Source organism: Gracilinanus agilis, chromosome 3, assembly GCF_016433145.1.
Source record: "Gracilinanus agilis isolate LMUSP501 chromosome 3, AgileGrace, whole genome shotgun sequence".
NCBI classification, from domain to species: domain Eukaryota; kingdom Metazoa; phylum Chordata; class Mammalia; order Didelphimorphia; family Didelphidae; genus Gracilinanus; species Gracilinanus agilis.
This window is the reverse complement of record NC_058132.1, coordinates 475,981,202-475,997,411: the sequence shown is the minus strand read 5'-3', so window position 1 is coordinate 475,997,411 and position 16,210 is coordinate 475,981,202. Positions and strand designations below refer to the sequence as shown.

Sequence of the window (16,210 nt, the reverse complement as noted above, 5' to 3'; positions counted from 1 at the left end):
GACTAAAGACAGGGAGGCTCACCAGCAGGATACTGAAATAGAACTTTAATGATTTACATCTTTCTGGTTAGAAGGAGAGAATAGATGTAGAATTTATTTTCTAAACATGTGGAGCAAATCTACTCCATTTTTAATTAGAAGAAAAGCAATACTATGATTAGAATCATGTTTACATCATTTTTCATCTTCATTTTTAAGCAATTTTTTGGAACACTCTATATGTAAACAAATTCTTTAAATATTTATCCTGCCTGAACTCCTCAATAATTCATTTGTTTGTCATATACTTTAAAAGGGTCCCATGGTAAGTAAGATTGCGAATGTGAAGAGTGGTTGTTATTCTCACTTTAACACACTCAAGAAGGAAGAATAGATCAACCAGTGCTATCAAGGCTTATAATTGAGTAGTTATTGATCTCATATAAAGATATAAAAGATTTTCCCATTTACTCTTAGGATGCATACTTATTTATATGAAAATAGGAAATGAATGTTCTTAAAATATGCATCCTGATCTCCTGAGCTCCTGTTTCCTGCCTCGTCCATCTTTTTTTAAAGCCAAAGTAACCATATCCATGTTACCTCAATATTTAAGTTTTTTATTTCTCAGAAACTAGTTTTCCCTCACCCCTTCTTTCCTCTTTTTTTTTTCAGATGCTTTATGTCAATTTGATAATATAGAATGTCAGGCTGAGTTGGGAATAACAATAACATCTATCTCACAAGATTATTGTAAAGATCAAATGAAATAATATTAGTGAAAATGCTTAGCCCAGGGGCAGTTTATAGAGCCAGGCCTGGAGTCAGGAGGACCTTGGGTTCAAATTTTACCTTGAGTACTTCCTAGCTATATGACTTTGGGCAAGTCACTTAACCCTGATTACCTAGCCCTCACTGCTTTTTTGCCTTTGAATGTTACTTGTATCAATTCTAAGACAGAAGGTAAAAGTTTAAAAAAAAAGAAAAAGAAAAGAAAAAATACTTAGCCCAAGGACTGGCACATAGTAGACACATAATATATAAATGTACATTTCCCTATCCTCCCCCAATAAACTAAAATATATTCTAAAACATTAGTTCTTAATTTTTTGTGTATATGTGTGTTGTGAATCCTTTTGGCAGCCTAATAAAACCTGTAGCCCCTTCTCTTAACAATGTTTCAAAATATGCATAAAAGAATATAAAGAATTACAAAGGAAACCAAATGTGTTGAGATACAACTATCAAAATTTAAAAATAATGAAAAAGCTTATTAATCCCAGGTTAAGAACCACTGTTTTAAGATTCTGTGCCTCATCCCCAAATGCCTAGTCTATCACTTGATAGTAGATTAGACACTGGAGAAACACTGGTTTCTCCTTTACAGAGAATGCTTAAGATATCCTTTTTCTTTATTCAGTGACTATCAGATGCCCAGGGCCAATATCTTACCACATAGGAAGGGGATAGGTCAAATGCACAACATACTCTTGTCAATTTAAAAATAACAAGAAATATTTTTTAAGCAATGTGTTTTAATGAAATCTTTAGAAAAGACTGTCTGTATCCTTAGGGAGATTATATTTTAGTCAGACTCTGATGTACTGCAGTGATTCAATACATAATTCTTTAACAATTCCCTGTCCAAAATGTAAAATAGAAAGAATATTTACCATTTGCTTTACCCTTGGTAGAAGTGAGGAAACCTATTGAACTGAGATCCTGGGATGTTTAATAATCTATAGACACAGCTACAGTTTGTGTTAATATGGAAAGGAAGAATTGTGGTTATATCTAGAGTCTCAGGTATTAAATATTATAAATTCCTATGTGGAAAAACAAAAAAGAAACATTTAAGTTTAAGACATACTAAACAAAATCATTATTATGAATTGAATAGTGGCAGAAGACTGAATTGAGACAGAGGATGTAAGCTTCTTGAAGGCAGCAACTGTTTTCCATTTTTGTCTTTGTATGCCCAACTTCTAGCATATTATCTCACCCATGGTACTTGCCTCATGCATATCTATTAAATCGAATTGAGAATATTGGTCTACAGGTTACCCCAAAATGGCATGGAATAGGATCAAAATAAGACTAATGAAATCATTGATTTCAACCTGAAAGATACTGTAAAGGTTATCTAATCATGCCCTCTCATTTTGTAGATGGGAAAACTGAGTTCTACATAGGGGAAACAATTTGCTTTGTGTCACACAAGTGAACCAGAATTTGAATCAGCCTCCTCTGACTGTCATTCCAACACTCTTTTCTACTACAGAAAGAGAGAGTAATTTCATGGAAGGAAAGTATAGTTTTCTTATTCATGTTTCTACTTATGGATTGTCAAAAGCTTTAATTGCGAATATTCCCTTATTTCCTTTCATAGTGCTTTGCACATGGAAGGAATTAAACAAATGATAACTGAATGAGTCAATGAAGCATTGGTTATTATAGGAAAAGCAGAATAATAAAAAAGAAAAGCTCAACTTTCTCCATTAAAGTGTGACTTAACCATGTTTGTATTTCTAACAGGGCAAGATGACTTCGATTTAGCAGATGCACTTGATGATAATGGTAAGTGCCTGTTTTACCAAAGAATATAGAATCCAAGAACCCAGGTTGAAAGTATGATGGTACACCAGGGGTCATTAAATACAACATCCACAAATCATATGTCCAATCAGTTTGTCAAAAATTGTCATCTTTTCCACTCCCATTGTAATATTCTAATGAATCAGAGCTTGGGTTTGAATAAAAAGATGTAGGACACAACCACACGAGATTTTCCCATATTTCCCAGTTACAAAATGAAGCAAGGGTTAATTCACAAATATTTGAGAATGGGAGGAAATTAGCCATTTCTTCAAGTGAATAAAGATGCTACAAATTCATTACCATAAATTGTATATCCTGGGTACCCCTTTCCTTATTCCAGGTTATATGTCAGGTCCCATCCATCTAGAATTTCAAGGCAGCATTCAGTTGGTTTGTTGAATGGTTGCTTTAGTGAAAGATCTTGAAGGCTGTATCTTAGGGAGATGTTTTTTACTTCTTAAGTGCCAGGTGGAAAACTACTGGCATAGCTTCCGTTCTCCCCACTCTCTTACCCCTCTTTTACAGTTCTTAGAGGAGAATAAAATCAAGTTTCTCATCTGGCTTGAGAGTTTTTCATCATTTCAAGGAATGCTCTGCAAGATGTCCTAGTGATTATTTGAGTTAGTCACACTCTTGTTCATTCGTTTCAGTTGTGTCTAACTCTTCATAGTCCCATTTGGAATTTTCTTGCCAAAAATACTGGAGTGATTTGCCATTTCCTTCTTTAGCTAATTTTACAGATGAGGAACTGAGTCAAACACGGTTAAGTGACTTTTCCTGGGTCACACAGTAAGTGTCTGAGGCCAGATTTGATCCAGGAAAATGAAATAGCCAGACTTCAGGCCTAGCACTCTATTTACTTCATTGCTTAGCCACCAACTTTCAAATCCTCCTACACTCACAAGGTTATGGCAGCCTTCTAACTTGTATCCAGCCAATCTCTGCCTTCTAAAATGTTTTGAACACTCTTTTAAAATCCCCTCCACCAATGCACATAGATCAACAACAATCCTACAATTTGTGGTCTTAGAGAATTCTCTGATGACACAGAGAAGTTAATTTACTTGACCAAGGTCACTTTAGAAAGTTAATTTATGGTAATTGAATTTAGATCTTCCTTATTCCACACCTGGGTTCTATAACCAGTATTGGTCCTCTGTTACCTAAATGATGACTTTAATCATGACTCTCCTTTGCTCAAAAATCTGTCAATGCCTCTATCATTTACTAATCAAAGTCCAAACTCTTTTTCTGGAATTTAAGGTCCTCTATGACCTGATCTTGGAATACTTTTTCAGACTAATCTCCTTGAATTCTTTATCATTCCTTCTATTCCAGCCAACTGAACTAGTTATTTTCCAGAGAATGAAAAGGAAGCAAAGTCAGGAGTGAGTGTCCCAATTTCTGAATTCATAAAAGAATAAGAATTCATAAAAAACACAAACTACACACCCAATCTGCATTAAAGAATGAGTTGACCTGAATTGCCTTTATTCTCTAATTTTACATTTGCTTCCAGGATATATTCCTTATAAATATTTACATCCTTCCTTTTTCATTATGTTTGCCATGTTCTTTTCTATTTGTTCTGTTTCTGTGCATTTACTTGAATTTGTAGTCACTGGAATATTTTATACACAAAGCAAGTTAGCTGAATTCTTTCTCTCTCCCCCACCCCAACATTGTTCAGCTTGTTATGTAGCTTAGTCAAGAACCACAGCTTCCTGCTTACTGAGGAAGGCAGTGAAGAATCTCTTCTGGGGTCACGTTAGGGACTATATTCTCCCAGACTGTAGATTATAATCTCCCAAATTATATATTAAATACAGACTAGCCTTGAATACTTTTATTGGACCTCTTCTCTTTCAAGGATTTTATTCTTTCCTAGATTGTCAATGCTTTTGGAATAATTACATGCCCACGTTGCTGAATCTCATATTTTGCTTTTCTCTCTGCTGACTAAGAAATGTATCATGGTAAACCCTGTGATCAGATGGGTGTAGACAATGATTTTCTTGGAGAAGAAAACCAGTGGTGTCTTATACAAGTCCTATTTCTACGTTAGCTGATTTTTTCCTCTTCTAGTTATTTATCAGACAGCAATCAGAAACTCAAAGGAAATCCCTATTTCTCTGTACTCCCTCACCCCATCCTAATTAGCTTAAAATTTCAATTATTTTTTAATTTTTTAAATATTTATTTTTTACAGATCACATGTTGATAAAATTTTTAATAATCATTTTCTGACATTTTGTGATCCATGTTCTCTCCCTCCACTGTTCCTCCCCTCCCCTAGAAGGCAGGTAATATGATATAAGTAATGTATGTATTATCAAACAGTAAACATTTCCATGTTTGTCATGTTGTGGTTGCCTCACCTTTATAGATAGGATTAAAGAGTTTCTCCTAATACTTCACAAATCATTCACAAATCTGCCTGGATTTACCAGTCTATTTTTATTGTGATAAATTGAGAATGAGAATGTGAGAAAACAAAGATACAACAATGAAGTCTTGTAAAACATACTCTTCCTTGAATAGTATTAGATGTTCTGTTTTCTATGAATTCATGAATTTGAAATTGTCAACTCGATTTTAAAAATCATTCAAGTGATCATCATAAAGCTAGATCTTTTGAAATCATTATGTGGATCTATTCCCATATCTCTTTGTAAGTGTGTGTATATATATATATATATATACACACACACACATATATAGACACAGAGAGAGACAGAGGCACACATGTATGTGTGTATATATGTATGTATGTATCCAGTACTTTTTACCTTACTCTCCCAGAGAAGGGCCATTCTACATCTACCCCTCAAGATCCTAAGAGTGTATCCTGAGGACTTTGAGGAAAAAAAAAAAAAATATATATATATATATATATATACATATACACACATATATATTACTACAATCTGCTCTAGTCCCTACTGGCTATATTCTTACTATTAGGTTCCATGAGTAGCTTCTAGTTACATTTAATAACTTGAGATCAATTAAATTTTATAAGAGACATTTACTAAAAAGTTATAAACAAGAACCAAAGTACAAACATTTCTCCCAAATGCCTCACTCTTTTCTAACTCACACAAGTCTTTAGGGAAAACAGGATCACTCAGCACAATTTCTACCTAACAACAGTCCCACCAAGTTCCTATCTAGATGAGGCATGACTGCTAGATGGATCACTGTCTCAATAATTACTAATCTGGGTCCTAAAATTCAATCCTTAGTCTGTGGGGTGTCCAGGTTTAGGTGATTATAAACCTCTGATATAAGAATGCTGGGACATCCAGGCATTGGAACTTCTGGACACTCAGTCTACTAAACTTATGATCAAGCACCTCATTTAATATCCTTCACCTAAAACAGAAATAAATGCTGAGGTGGGCAAAAAAAGTTAATTACATTTTCATAGAGACATATTGCCTTGAAGAGGAAAAGTCCCAATGCCTGTCCCCTTATACCATTGTTTCTTTAAAAACAAAAAACAAACAAATCTTACCTTATGTCTTAGAATCAATACTGTGTATTGATGGGCTAGGGAATGGGGGTTAAGTGACTTGCCCAGGGTCACACAGCAAGGTAGTGTCTAAGACCAGATTTTAATCTAGGACCTCCCATTGCTAGGCTTGGCTCTCAATCCACTGAGCTGCCCAACTGCTCCCCTATGACATTATTTCTTACCAGACTCTGCTAGCTAAGAAGTTAAGTTATAAGAATGCAACCAAAGGGAAGAATGAGAAAAAGAAAAAATGTCCAGCACTCTAAGCAGTGGTCCTTTCTGACAGCCTGTGTAGTCAATCAAAGCATCTCCTATTTACTGACAAGAAACATTTCTGGCATAGAATGTCTATGCTCCAAAATCTTTCCAAAGTATTTCCATTACACATTACTATGAGTCTCCCAGAAAGACGCATTCCAGATCCTCCCATGTGAAGAGACGTTGTCAGCTGTTCTCTGGGCACATCAGTTCTTATTACATACATATTTAAATGACTGCTGGCTTATAGAGAATTTATTACTGAAAGAAACTTTAGCGATTAACTGTAAAAGGAATTGTATTAGAATAAGCTGCTATGTGGCATAGTAGATAAGATTTGGATTTGGAACCAGGAAGACCTTAGACCAAATCCTCCATCATACATTTATTAGCTATGTGACCCTGAGCAAGTTATTTAACTTCTCTCAGTCTGTTTCCTTTTCCTAAAAGTGGAGATAATAAAATAGATAATAGCATCTACATGACAGGGCTATTGTGAGGATCATCTGATACAGTGATTCCCAAAGTGGGCACCACCGCCCCCTGTTGGGTGCTGCAGTGATCCAGGGAGGCGGTGATGGCCACAGGTGTATTTTGGGGCAGTGAATAACTGTAAGGGGGCCGTGATAGCATGTGACAGGGGGCACTAAGTAATATGTTTTCTGGAAAGGGGGTGGTAGGCCAAAAAAGTTTGGGAACCACTGTAAGATAGAACATTTAATGTGCTTTGTAAATCTTAAAGTACTATCTACCTCCTAACTAATTATTATTAGATATGGAAAGTAGGGTACAGATAATTATAGTAATTTCCAGGAAATCACACATCTAGAGGCAGAGAATGGTCTAGAACCCAGGTCTTCTCATCCCTAGTCCAATGTACTTTTTCACTTCATTGTTTTCACTTCATTCACAATCACAGAGTCTAGAACTAACATCATAATTATTGTCAATAGCCCTAATGAAGTTACCACCTTCTCTCAAATTCTGAGACTGCCCAAAAGGCAATAGAGGAGAGCAGAAAGAGCCCAATACTCGAGTCTGGTGTGGAAATGGACTGATTATGCCATAAAAACACAGTGAAAAATGTTTGAAAGAGGAAGAGAAAGAGCAACAATGTTTGAAGCAAATTGGAAGTAATGTTACTTAGTGGCAGAATAAAGTGAATGGAGTGTTTCCTAGTGGTTTTCCCTGTGTACATGAATAGGAGTGTTTTCCCAGTGTATTTGTCTTTTGTTATCTATAGATCTCTGAGAAAGACTTCAATTCAAATAAAAGGGGGTTTATCAAGCACTTACTACTAAGTTCTAGGCACTGTGCTAGACAGAATAAAATAAATGAAATAGTTCCCATTGTAAAAGTGTTCAGGAAGAGGATTACAATGGGAATGCAGATGGAAAAAGTAAACAGAAAATCATTGGGACTGGGTAGGGGGAGTGCAACACTAAAAAATGGGGCAAGGGCCAGGAAAGGCTCTTGTTTTAGGTTGTCTTTGAATGGAACCTTAGAAGAGGTTCGAAGGGATCTAAGAGGATAAAATGAGGAGAGAGAACATTTTAGGTATGAAGAAGAGCAGAGGCAAAGTCACTGAGATGAGAAATAGAAGGATAGTTTTGAGTATGGCAAATGGTCAGAAATCTTGTACTCATCTGCCTTTGCTGCAAATTACCTGGTCTTAGGATCAGGCAGTGATGGGCAAACTTTTTAAAGAGGGAGCCAAAGGAAAGGAAATGCTCATCTGTCAGTCTGTTTCTAAGGCAACTCTTTGGAAGTTCCATTGTATTGTATCCTACTCATTGTATTCGTTAGATTAGGAATAATGTCTCCTGGCCAGGTAGAACATTTCAGGGGGCCTCATCTGCCCCAAATAGTTTGCCCATCTTTGCCCTAGAGTCTAGACAATACCATAAAATGCTATTTTTGTGCTAATTTTTGCTAATTTCAATCTTTCTTTCTCTCTTTTTTATCATAGAGGACATCACAAGGAGACCTCCCCCAGTTACCAAGAAACCAGGATCAGGTTGGCTTTATCTTGTTTAACTTAATGAAAGCATCTTAAATTGCAAAATTACAAAATTAAGGTTTATGCTAGACAAGAGTATGTTAACTTAGAAAAATCGCAGAACTATTAAATAGTCATAAAATCACTCTTTAATCAAGGGAAAGGGGGATGAGGGCTACCTGGCCTCTTTTGCAGTACAATCGACAAGTACAATCTGACAGTCACATATCTGGGTTGAGCTTTATAAATAAGATGTAAATTAAAATGAACTTAATGGAAACTAACTATTTAATAGCTTGAGTAGGTTGTACAGTGTAAAGAGTGCTGGTGTTATGGGGGTGCAAATGGTGAACCCCTGGGTTCGGGAAGGAAACCATTCTCAAGAATGAGAGGACTCCATATTTAGCTTAGAAGTAAAAAGAAAGATTTATTAGTAAGATAGGATTAATGGCCAGCAAGACAGCATGAGTGGAAGAGACATCGGAGGCTGCCCCAGAGTACCCCAGTTCTCACCCTTTTGTATCCTTTTTCATAGTGTGCACGTGACTCCTTGCACTCAGGCATTCAGTGAGTGCAGGGTCTGTCCCAGACCCTCAGAGCTTAGACTGTCCCGGTGCATTCTGGAGGTGTATCTCTTTCTCTATCTCAACTTGAAGGAATTCCAAGGACAATGGTCTTTGCCTAGGGAGTCACCAGGGCAGGAAGGGGGAAGGGAATTTCCCTGTTCACAGCCTGTCTGAGTTAAGGGGTACAGGGTCCCTGCTATCTCTGCACAATGCCCATGTCACTGGGTTTGGAATTAGGAAGGCCTGAGTTCAGATCTGATCTCAGATACTTACTAGCTATATAACTCTGGGCAAGTCACTTTAACCCTGTTTGCCTCAATTACCTCATCTGTAAAATTGAGCTATAGAAGGAAACGGCAAACTACTTTAGTATCTTTGCCAAGAAAACCTGAAAGGGGTCATGAAGAGTAGGGAAAATGACTAAAAATAAACAACCCCAAATACCCCACCCCCGCCAAAAAATAAGATTCCTTTTCCATCTCCTTTGGATCTTGTATAACAGGTAATTTGCACCTCTCTTGTTTACTTATTCTGACTCATATTGTATTATAGCTATTGAGGTAAAAATCTATTTGCATTTTACATATTGATGATGACTTAGGATCAAAGCTCCTTGAGGGAGACAAAGGAGGTAACATGCTCTGGCAAGTCAAACCAACACCATAACTTCTACCACCATATCCCCAAAAACTCTCACTAAAGAGCCCCAGGACCTTGAACCAAAGAGTCTTTGGAATAGCAGTCTTGCCTATTCTATTAACCTTCTTCTAGCCCAGTCTCCACAGCCAACATTGAGGAGAGTAATCATTGGGAGAAAGGACTCATCTTGGTCTTCACCACTAGCAACAGCTATTAACTATCTGCCACAAATGGATGGATAAATGAAGGAATCTTGTGGGCACTCCTATGACAGGACCTCTTTGGATCCTACTTTTGTCCTAGTTCTCGCAGCTGTTGTCTGGGAAAACAACTCCTTTGGATAAGGAATTAGCCATCTCTACTAACTGCCACCAACTGCCACTCACAGGGCAAATAAGCCATTAAAGAGAGAGGAAAGAGAGAGAGAGAGAGAGAGAGAGAGAGAGAGAGAGAGAGAGAGAGAGAGAGAGATCAGATTTATTTTCTAAGGTGACTGGGGGAAAAGGAATAGAACCTATATGTTCTAAAATATTCATAGAAACTCTCTTTGTGGTGGAAATCAAAGGTATGTCCATCGATTGGGAAATGGTTAAACAGGGTGTGGAATAACATGGAAAGATCTACATCAAATTATGAAGAGTGAAACAAGCAGAACCAAGAGAACATTATATACAACAGAAAGATTGCTTGAAGAATGATGTGTGTATGTCCACCTCTAGAGAAAGAACTAATAAATAGAAATAAGTAAGAAAAAGTTTTACATATACTTTTTTTGTCAAATGATATCTTCCTAATGAAGAGGGGAAGAAGGGAGGGAGTTAACTGGGTGTTTTAAAATAATAAATAAACAAATAAATATTTTTTAAAAAAAAATAGGCATTACTATCAACTTTGTTACTCTGCCCTAAAGACAATGGGGACCTTTCTATCTAACTTGCACCTGAAACCTTCCATATGTATTATCTTACCCTTTAGAATGTGAACTCCTTGAGAGAGGAGAGACTGTCTTAATTTTATTTTCTCCAGTTCTTAATATAGTACTATGCACATAGTAAGAACTTCATGTATTCATTCATGATGAGGATCAATTACTATATAGTACTTCAATGCAGTGATGACCATAGGACCCTTTGAGATGAATAGAGGGTATATTTTATGGTCCCAAACTATTCTTTTGAGTTACCATGTGTACTTTATTTTCTTCCTCTAATTTTTATTTTCTTCCTGATTAATAGGCATTTATTTTCTCTCTATCTTACCTCCTCCCTTCTACTAACTGATAGAAATTTAAAAAATAATAATTTCATAACAAATATTTATCATTAAACTCTAGAATACACCTTGAAAACTCTGGGATTATAAGCGTGTCTGTGTCAAAATATGTATTTGTGATGAGACTACAGATTATCTTGCCAAGCAATACTGCTATTATTACCACTGATTTAGAAAGGGTTTGGAAGGGTTCAAATGACTCTGAATCTTGGCAATTAGCAGAAAAGTATTGTGCTGACTGAATATCTCGCAAAACTGATATAGCCTTCCATTCTTCTGGCAGTAAGGGAGGGAAGATAGAGAAATGGAAGTGAGAAATTTGATGAGTCTTGGTAAATCTATGCATAGATTTTTGTGAAAATGTCTAACTCCATGGAAAATGAGAATATATTTCTTAAGAGTAACCATAAAATTGAGAAACATTAGCATTCATGCAAAAAAGATGAAGTTAGATTAGAAATCAGTATCTCTCTTCAAGCCCCATTGGGTTGGTTTATGTCACATGAGGTTTCATGGTCTATTACTTCCAAGTCAAGCCAGGATTAGACATAAGGAAAGGAAGCCCTGTAGCTGATATTGGTTTAGCACCAGACTTGAAGATAATGATGGGAACTTCGATATGATCACAAGGGGCCCAGAGAGACCTGGAAGGGTTTGCACATTGATCACAGCTATATTTGACAGAAAAAAAATGTCCAGAAAAAGTGGAAAAAAAGAAGTCTTCCAGGTGTCATAATTTGGAATTTCCACTATTTCTAGTTAAGAATGATAGACTTGACTGCATTTTTCATACATTGTTGCTTTCTTGATCCTCAGATCCTCCTCAGTGTTTCATGGGTTTGGGGATGGGGAGCAAAGCCCCATCATTCTAGGCTTCATGCCAGGTTTGGAGATCATATATTTATATGTATGAATCAGTTTTGACCTAAAATGGTCTATCTCCAACACAACCAAAAGTTTCTCCTATTCCCAAGAACTCTTGTTTTAGCTGGTGCTAGATGATAGAGGACAAGCATGATGATAAACTCCTCCTAGAGAATTGTATGATAGGGAAGTGTTGACCAATAGTGACAATACTACCAAGGATAACAAAGCACACGGAGCAACAAAGTGGTGCATACTTTGTTGATTTAGTCAGGGAAAGCCCTTAAAAGTAAGCAGAATACGTTGTTCTCTACAGAGTATGAATCTTAGGAATAGCTCAAAGATTCCCTTATGAAGAAATGCCCTGAAAGATGTAGGAACAGTTGCAAAAGACATTCCTTTAGTAGGTCACTCCATCTCAATCCCAGACCTACTTTATTTTTCTCTCATTATCTTCTTCTGTTTCTAGATAATACTCCCTAGTTTTGTGGCAACCTGTCTGTCTAATGGAACACTGTTCTATTTGGAACAAAATTTCCTTCTTTCTCTATCCTGATATTTTTTTGCTAAAATGGGAAAAAATTAGGGGCAGCTGGGTAGCTCAGTGGATTGAGAGCCAGGCCTAGAGACGGGAGGTCCTAGGTTCAAATCTGACTTCAGACACTTCCCAGCTGTGTGACCCTGGGCAAGTCACTTGACCCCCATTGCCTACCCTTACCACTTTTTTGCCTTGGAGCCAATATGCAGTATTGACTCCAAGATGGAAGGTAAGGGTTTAAAAACAAAACAAAACAAAACAAAACAAAACAAAACAAAACAAAACAAAATAAAACAAAATGGGAAAAATTGAATTATGTCTTTTTGTCATCTGTCACTACCCAGCCCTCAGCATTATAAAGCTTTACTTTAGAATTAAGGGAAAAAGTAAACTAAAATCTATTGACACCCCAAATTTAGGATTGTCAAGAATGCAAAGAGCTAGAGAACTTTTTCAGTTTACTCCTCTGATCTCCTAATCTTAATCTCATTTTGTTTTCTCTAATTATCATATTCCTTGTTATGGAGAATATTCATTATTTTTTATGGCAAATGGGCTAATAGATCAATGGGGATTCGGGTACTACTAGGAGACATATGGGTGAAGAAAAGTGTCTCCAATCTCCTTTATAGCACCTTAAAGTGTAAATCAATTTGGAAAACATAAAGTGAGCCATGCTTTCTCCCTTCCTTACATTCAGTTAAAAAAAAATGAAAAAATAGGAAAAAAATTCCTTTCTTTATACCTCTGCCTTCAAATAGCTTATCATTGATACTTAGAATTTCATCATTTGCTATTTTTTTGGTTGTAATTGCCTCCTCCCAATAAAAAACAATACATCTGCAAGAAGTGACTTGTACTCAGAAAGTACTCTACTTTAACTTTACAAAGATTTAAATCTTTAACACGTTAGGAAGAATCAGTTTATCAGGTGGTTTTGACTGGTCTTCAGAAAGCTGGGAGGAAGACTGAGTAAGAGTGGGTTATTGATAATGATAAAAGACTAAATAAACAGGAAAAATGAACCCCCAAGCAAAAGTCACCATTTTGCTTAAAGTCAGTTCTCCTGGTAACATTGAAGTACAACTGAGAAACACGGCCACAAAAGTAGCAAATAATGACATTACTGTTGTTGATTAACATTAATAAAGTCCAGTAAGGTCTGCAGAATTGATATTATCTTATTTAGTCATTACTAAAACCCTGTGAGGTAGGTACCTCACTTTTCTAGGTTAGTCAACTGACACTGAATTTTAGTGACTTGCTGATAAGTCTATGAAGCAAGACATGAGCTCAAGTTATCCTGATTCTAAGCTTAGCAGAATAGAAGAAAATTGTTTTATTACCCTAAACCTATCTCCTTAACTCCACCCTCTGGCCCCAGGTATTAGATCAGAAGGAGACACACAGAGCTATACATTCTAGAAAAAGATGCTGAGAGATAATCACTGGAGTTGAGAAGGAGCTTCAAAAAAGGACAGCTTATAACCAAGAGTTGGTCTGTAAAAAGGAAGAGATTCTGACAACTCAGAATGAGAACAGAGAAAAAAGACCTTTAATTAGGGCCCTAGCCTGTGAATGCCAGTGATAAGTTGGAAGAATAGTCCAGAAAGGACTATACAGGATATATAGGATTAATTTAAAATTTTTTTAAACCCTTACCTTCTGTCTTAGAATTAATACTATGTATTGGTTCCAAGGCAAAAGAGTTGTAAGGACTAGGAAATGAGAGTTAAAGGACTTGCCCAGGTCACACAGCTGGAAGGTGTCTGAGAACAGATTCGAACTCAGGATCATATCTAGGTTTGTCCTTAAATCCACTGAGCCACCTAGCTGCCCCCAGTATTTACGTTTTAAAAACAATGTTGAAATGGGGATAGAGACAAGATTGCTGTAATACATAGGGTATTGAGTGTGGAATAAGGAAGAGTTGGGTTTAGATCACATTTCTGGTCCTTAAGGAAAGGGAAGGGACAAGAATATGTTAAGGCCCTACTGTGCATCAAGTACTGTGCTAAGTGCTTTCCAAAAACTCTCTCATTTGATCTTTACAACAACCTTGTGAAGTAGGTAGGTACCTATTAATTTAATTACTATGAGCAAGTCATTTAAACTTTTTTGTATTGATTGGGAGTCCTCTACTATTAACTGATTAAATCAGGAAAGGTTTTCAATCCTGATCTTCTTATTTCTTTTTTGTGAAGGGAGATTTTCCCCATAATAAAAATCACATATAACCAAAACAATCATAGATTTAGAGTGAGAGAGGGCCACATAAGTCATTTAATTAAAAAAACTTCAATTGTATGAAGAAACTGAGGCAGGACAATCTTACCCAAGGTCACATAGTTTACCAGTGGCAAAGCTTGTATGATCCCTATAACTTGTTATCAGGTTATCCACAGATTGATTAATTTTATTTTGAGCCAACCCAATTTCCAAAGATCAGCTACCAAATTTGCAATCTCTGTGGGGTTAAGGGGGAACCCAAATCAATGAAGTTATGAATCCTTGAAGTGTTGAAGTAATATTTCTTTTTTTAATCACATTGTGAGAAGAATGAATATATAATTTCAGCTACTTTCTCTCAGATCCAAGTTAGTTATAACTGCCATGAAAAAAGAGAGAAAGAGAAATGAGAGGAAAAAAATATCATTCTGCAGGAGTACTGATCTAGAAGGTAGCCAGAAATAAAGTTCATTCAAGCAATCAAAGCAGGTGTTTACTGATGGACAGTTTGTATACTCTGGGAATTTTGAAATTTTACCTTCTTTGGTTGCCCTTATGGGGGGGTAGAGGTGGAGAGGAGAAAGAGACTCATATTAGTCTTTGTAAATTATTCTGTCACTTATAATAACCCTAAAGCAGTTGTTCAAATCTTTCATGCTGGTAGCATCTGTCACATTAATTGTAGGCAATTACACTATCTCGTTGCCATGAAAATTAGACATGGATAGAGCCTTCAGGAATAAAAATGAAAATATATTTAAAAAAATACAACCCAAAACTTTATGCTCTGGTTAAGCTTGATTAAATCATTTTTATTAACTGAGCACTCTCTAAGTGACAACTCTGAACTCAAATCTCAGTACTTTAGTACCTGAATGTTTTAAGATTTATACTCTGTAGATATTTAAAGCACACTTACTTTTTTCTATAACTTTGGTTTTAATTTTTCAACAGGTATCTATCCTAATCCCAACCCACCCTATCATCCTCAACCTGGATACCATGACAATCCTGGAGGTAAGAATTCTAGACATTACATTTATTAGGCATTATATTTATTACATTTCAGGAATGATTTAATAATTTTTCCAGTTAGATATTTGAAATTTTGACCTGGTTGTGAATAATTATAGTATTTTTTTTAAGTTTGGGGCAATCATGTTAGAAGTAAAATGGCAGAATACTTTTATTTTTTCCTTGTAACTTTCTCCAAACTCATACCTAAAAATGAAGGCAATACATGTCAGATATAAATTATTGTTAGTTGAATAAATTATATAAGGCAGATCTATTATACAAGGCAAAAATGGAGATAAATTATATCTGATTCTCACTGGATCCATCCCATCACGGATCTTGTCTCCAATGAACCATATGTACTCTTTATCATTAAAGCCTAATTCTCATCAACTTTCCTCCTTCTTGTGCAAGCTTCCTAATTTCCCCTATCTGATAGTATGTGTATCTCAGGGCATTTATATCCTAACTTCAACCTAGGCACCTACAGTAGCAACTTTGCAGGTGACATTGGGAAAAATCTAACTCTGGCTCTCAGTATATGCATTAGGAAAGAATAGAACTTATAGAAGTTCATTATTTTAAAAGTCTGGAGAATGCTAGCCAGAGGGAAATGAGATTTGGACCTCAGGGAAAAGAGAAAGAAATCCAACTATTTTTCTGCATAGATTACTCAGGACAAGAACCCAGGCAGTTCAACCTCTTATTCCCAACTTCCATAAAATGAGGTTACT

At 36.1% G+C, this 16,210-nt stretch overlaps 1 protein-coding gene across 1 annotated transcript in view; it reads left to right on the top strand.

Moving 5' to 3' along the window:
• Positions 1 to 16,210, top strand: part of XG (Xg glycoprotein (Xg blood group)) — a 54,072-nt gene that overhangs the window by 14,272 nt on the left and 23,590 nt on the right. The window contains exons 2-4 of the mRNA XM_044666990.1: positions 2,515 to 2,556; positions 8,322 to 8,369; positions 15,414 to 15,476. Of these exons, the coding sequence (XP_044522925.1) occupies positions 2,515 to 2,556; positions 8,322 to 8,369; positions 15,414 to 15,476 (153 nt within the window). The remainder of the gene's footprint in view (positions 1 to 2,514; positions 2,557 to 8,321; positions 8,370 to 15,413; positions 15,477 to 16,210) is intronic.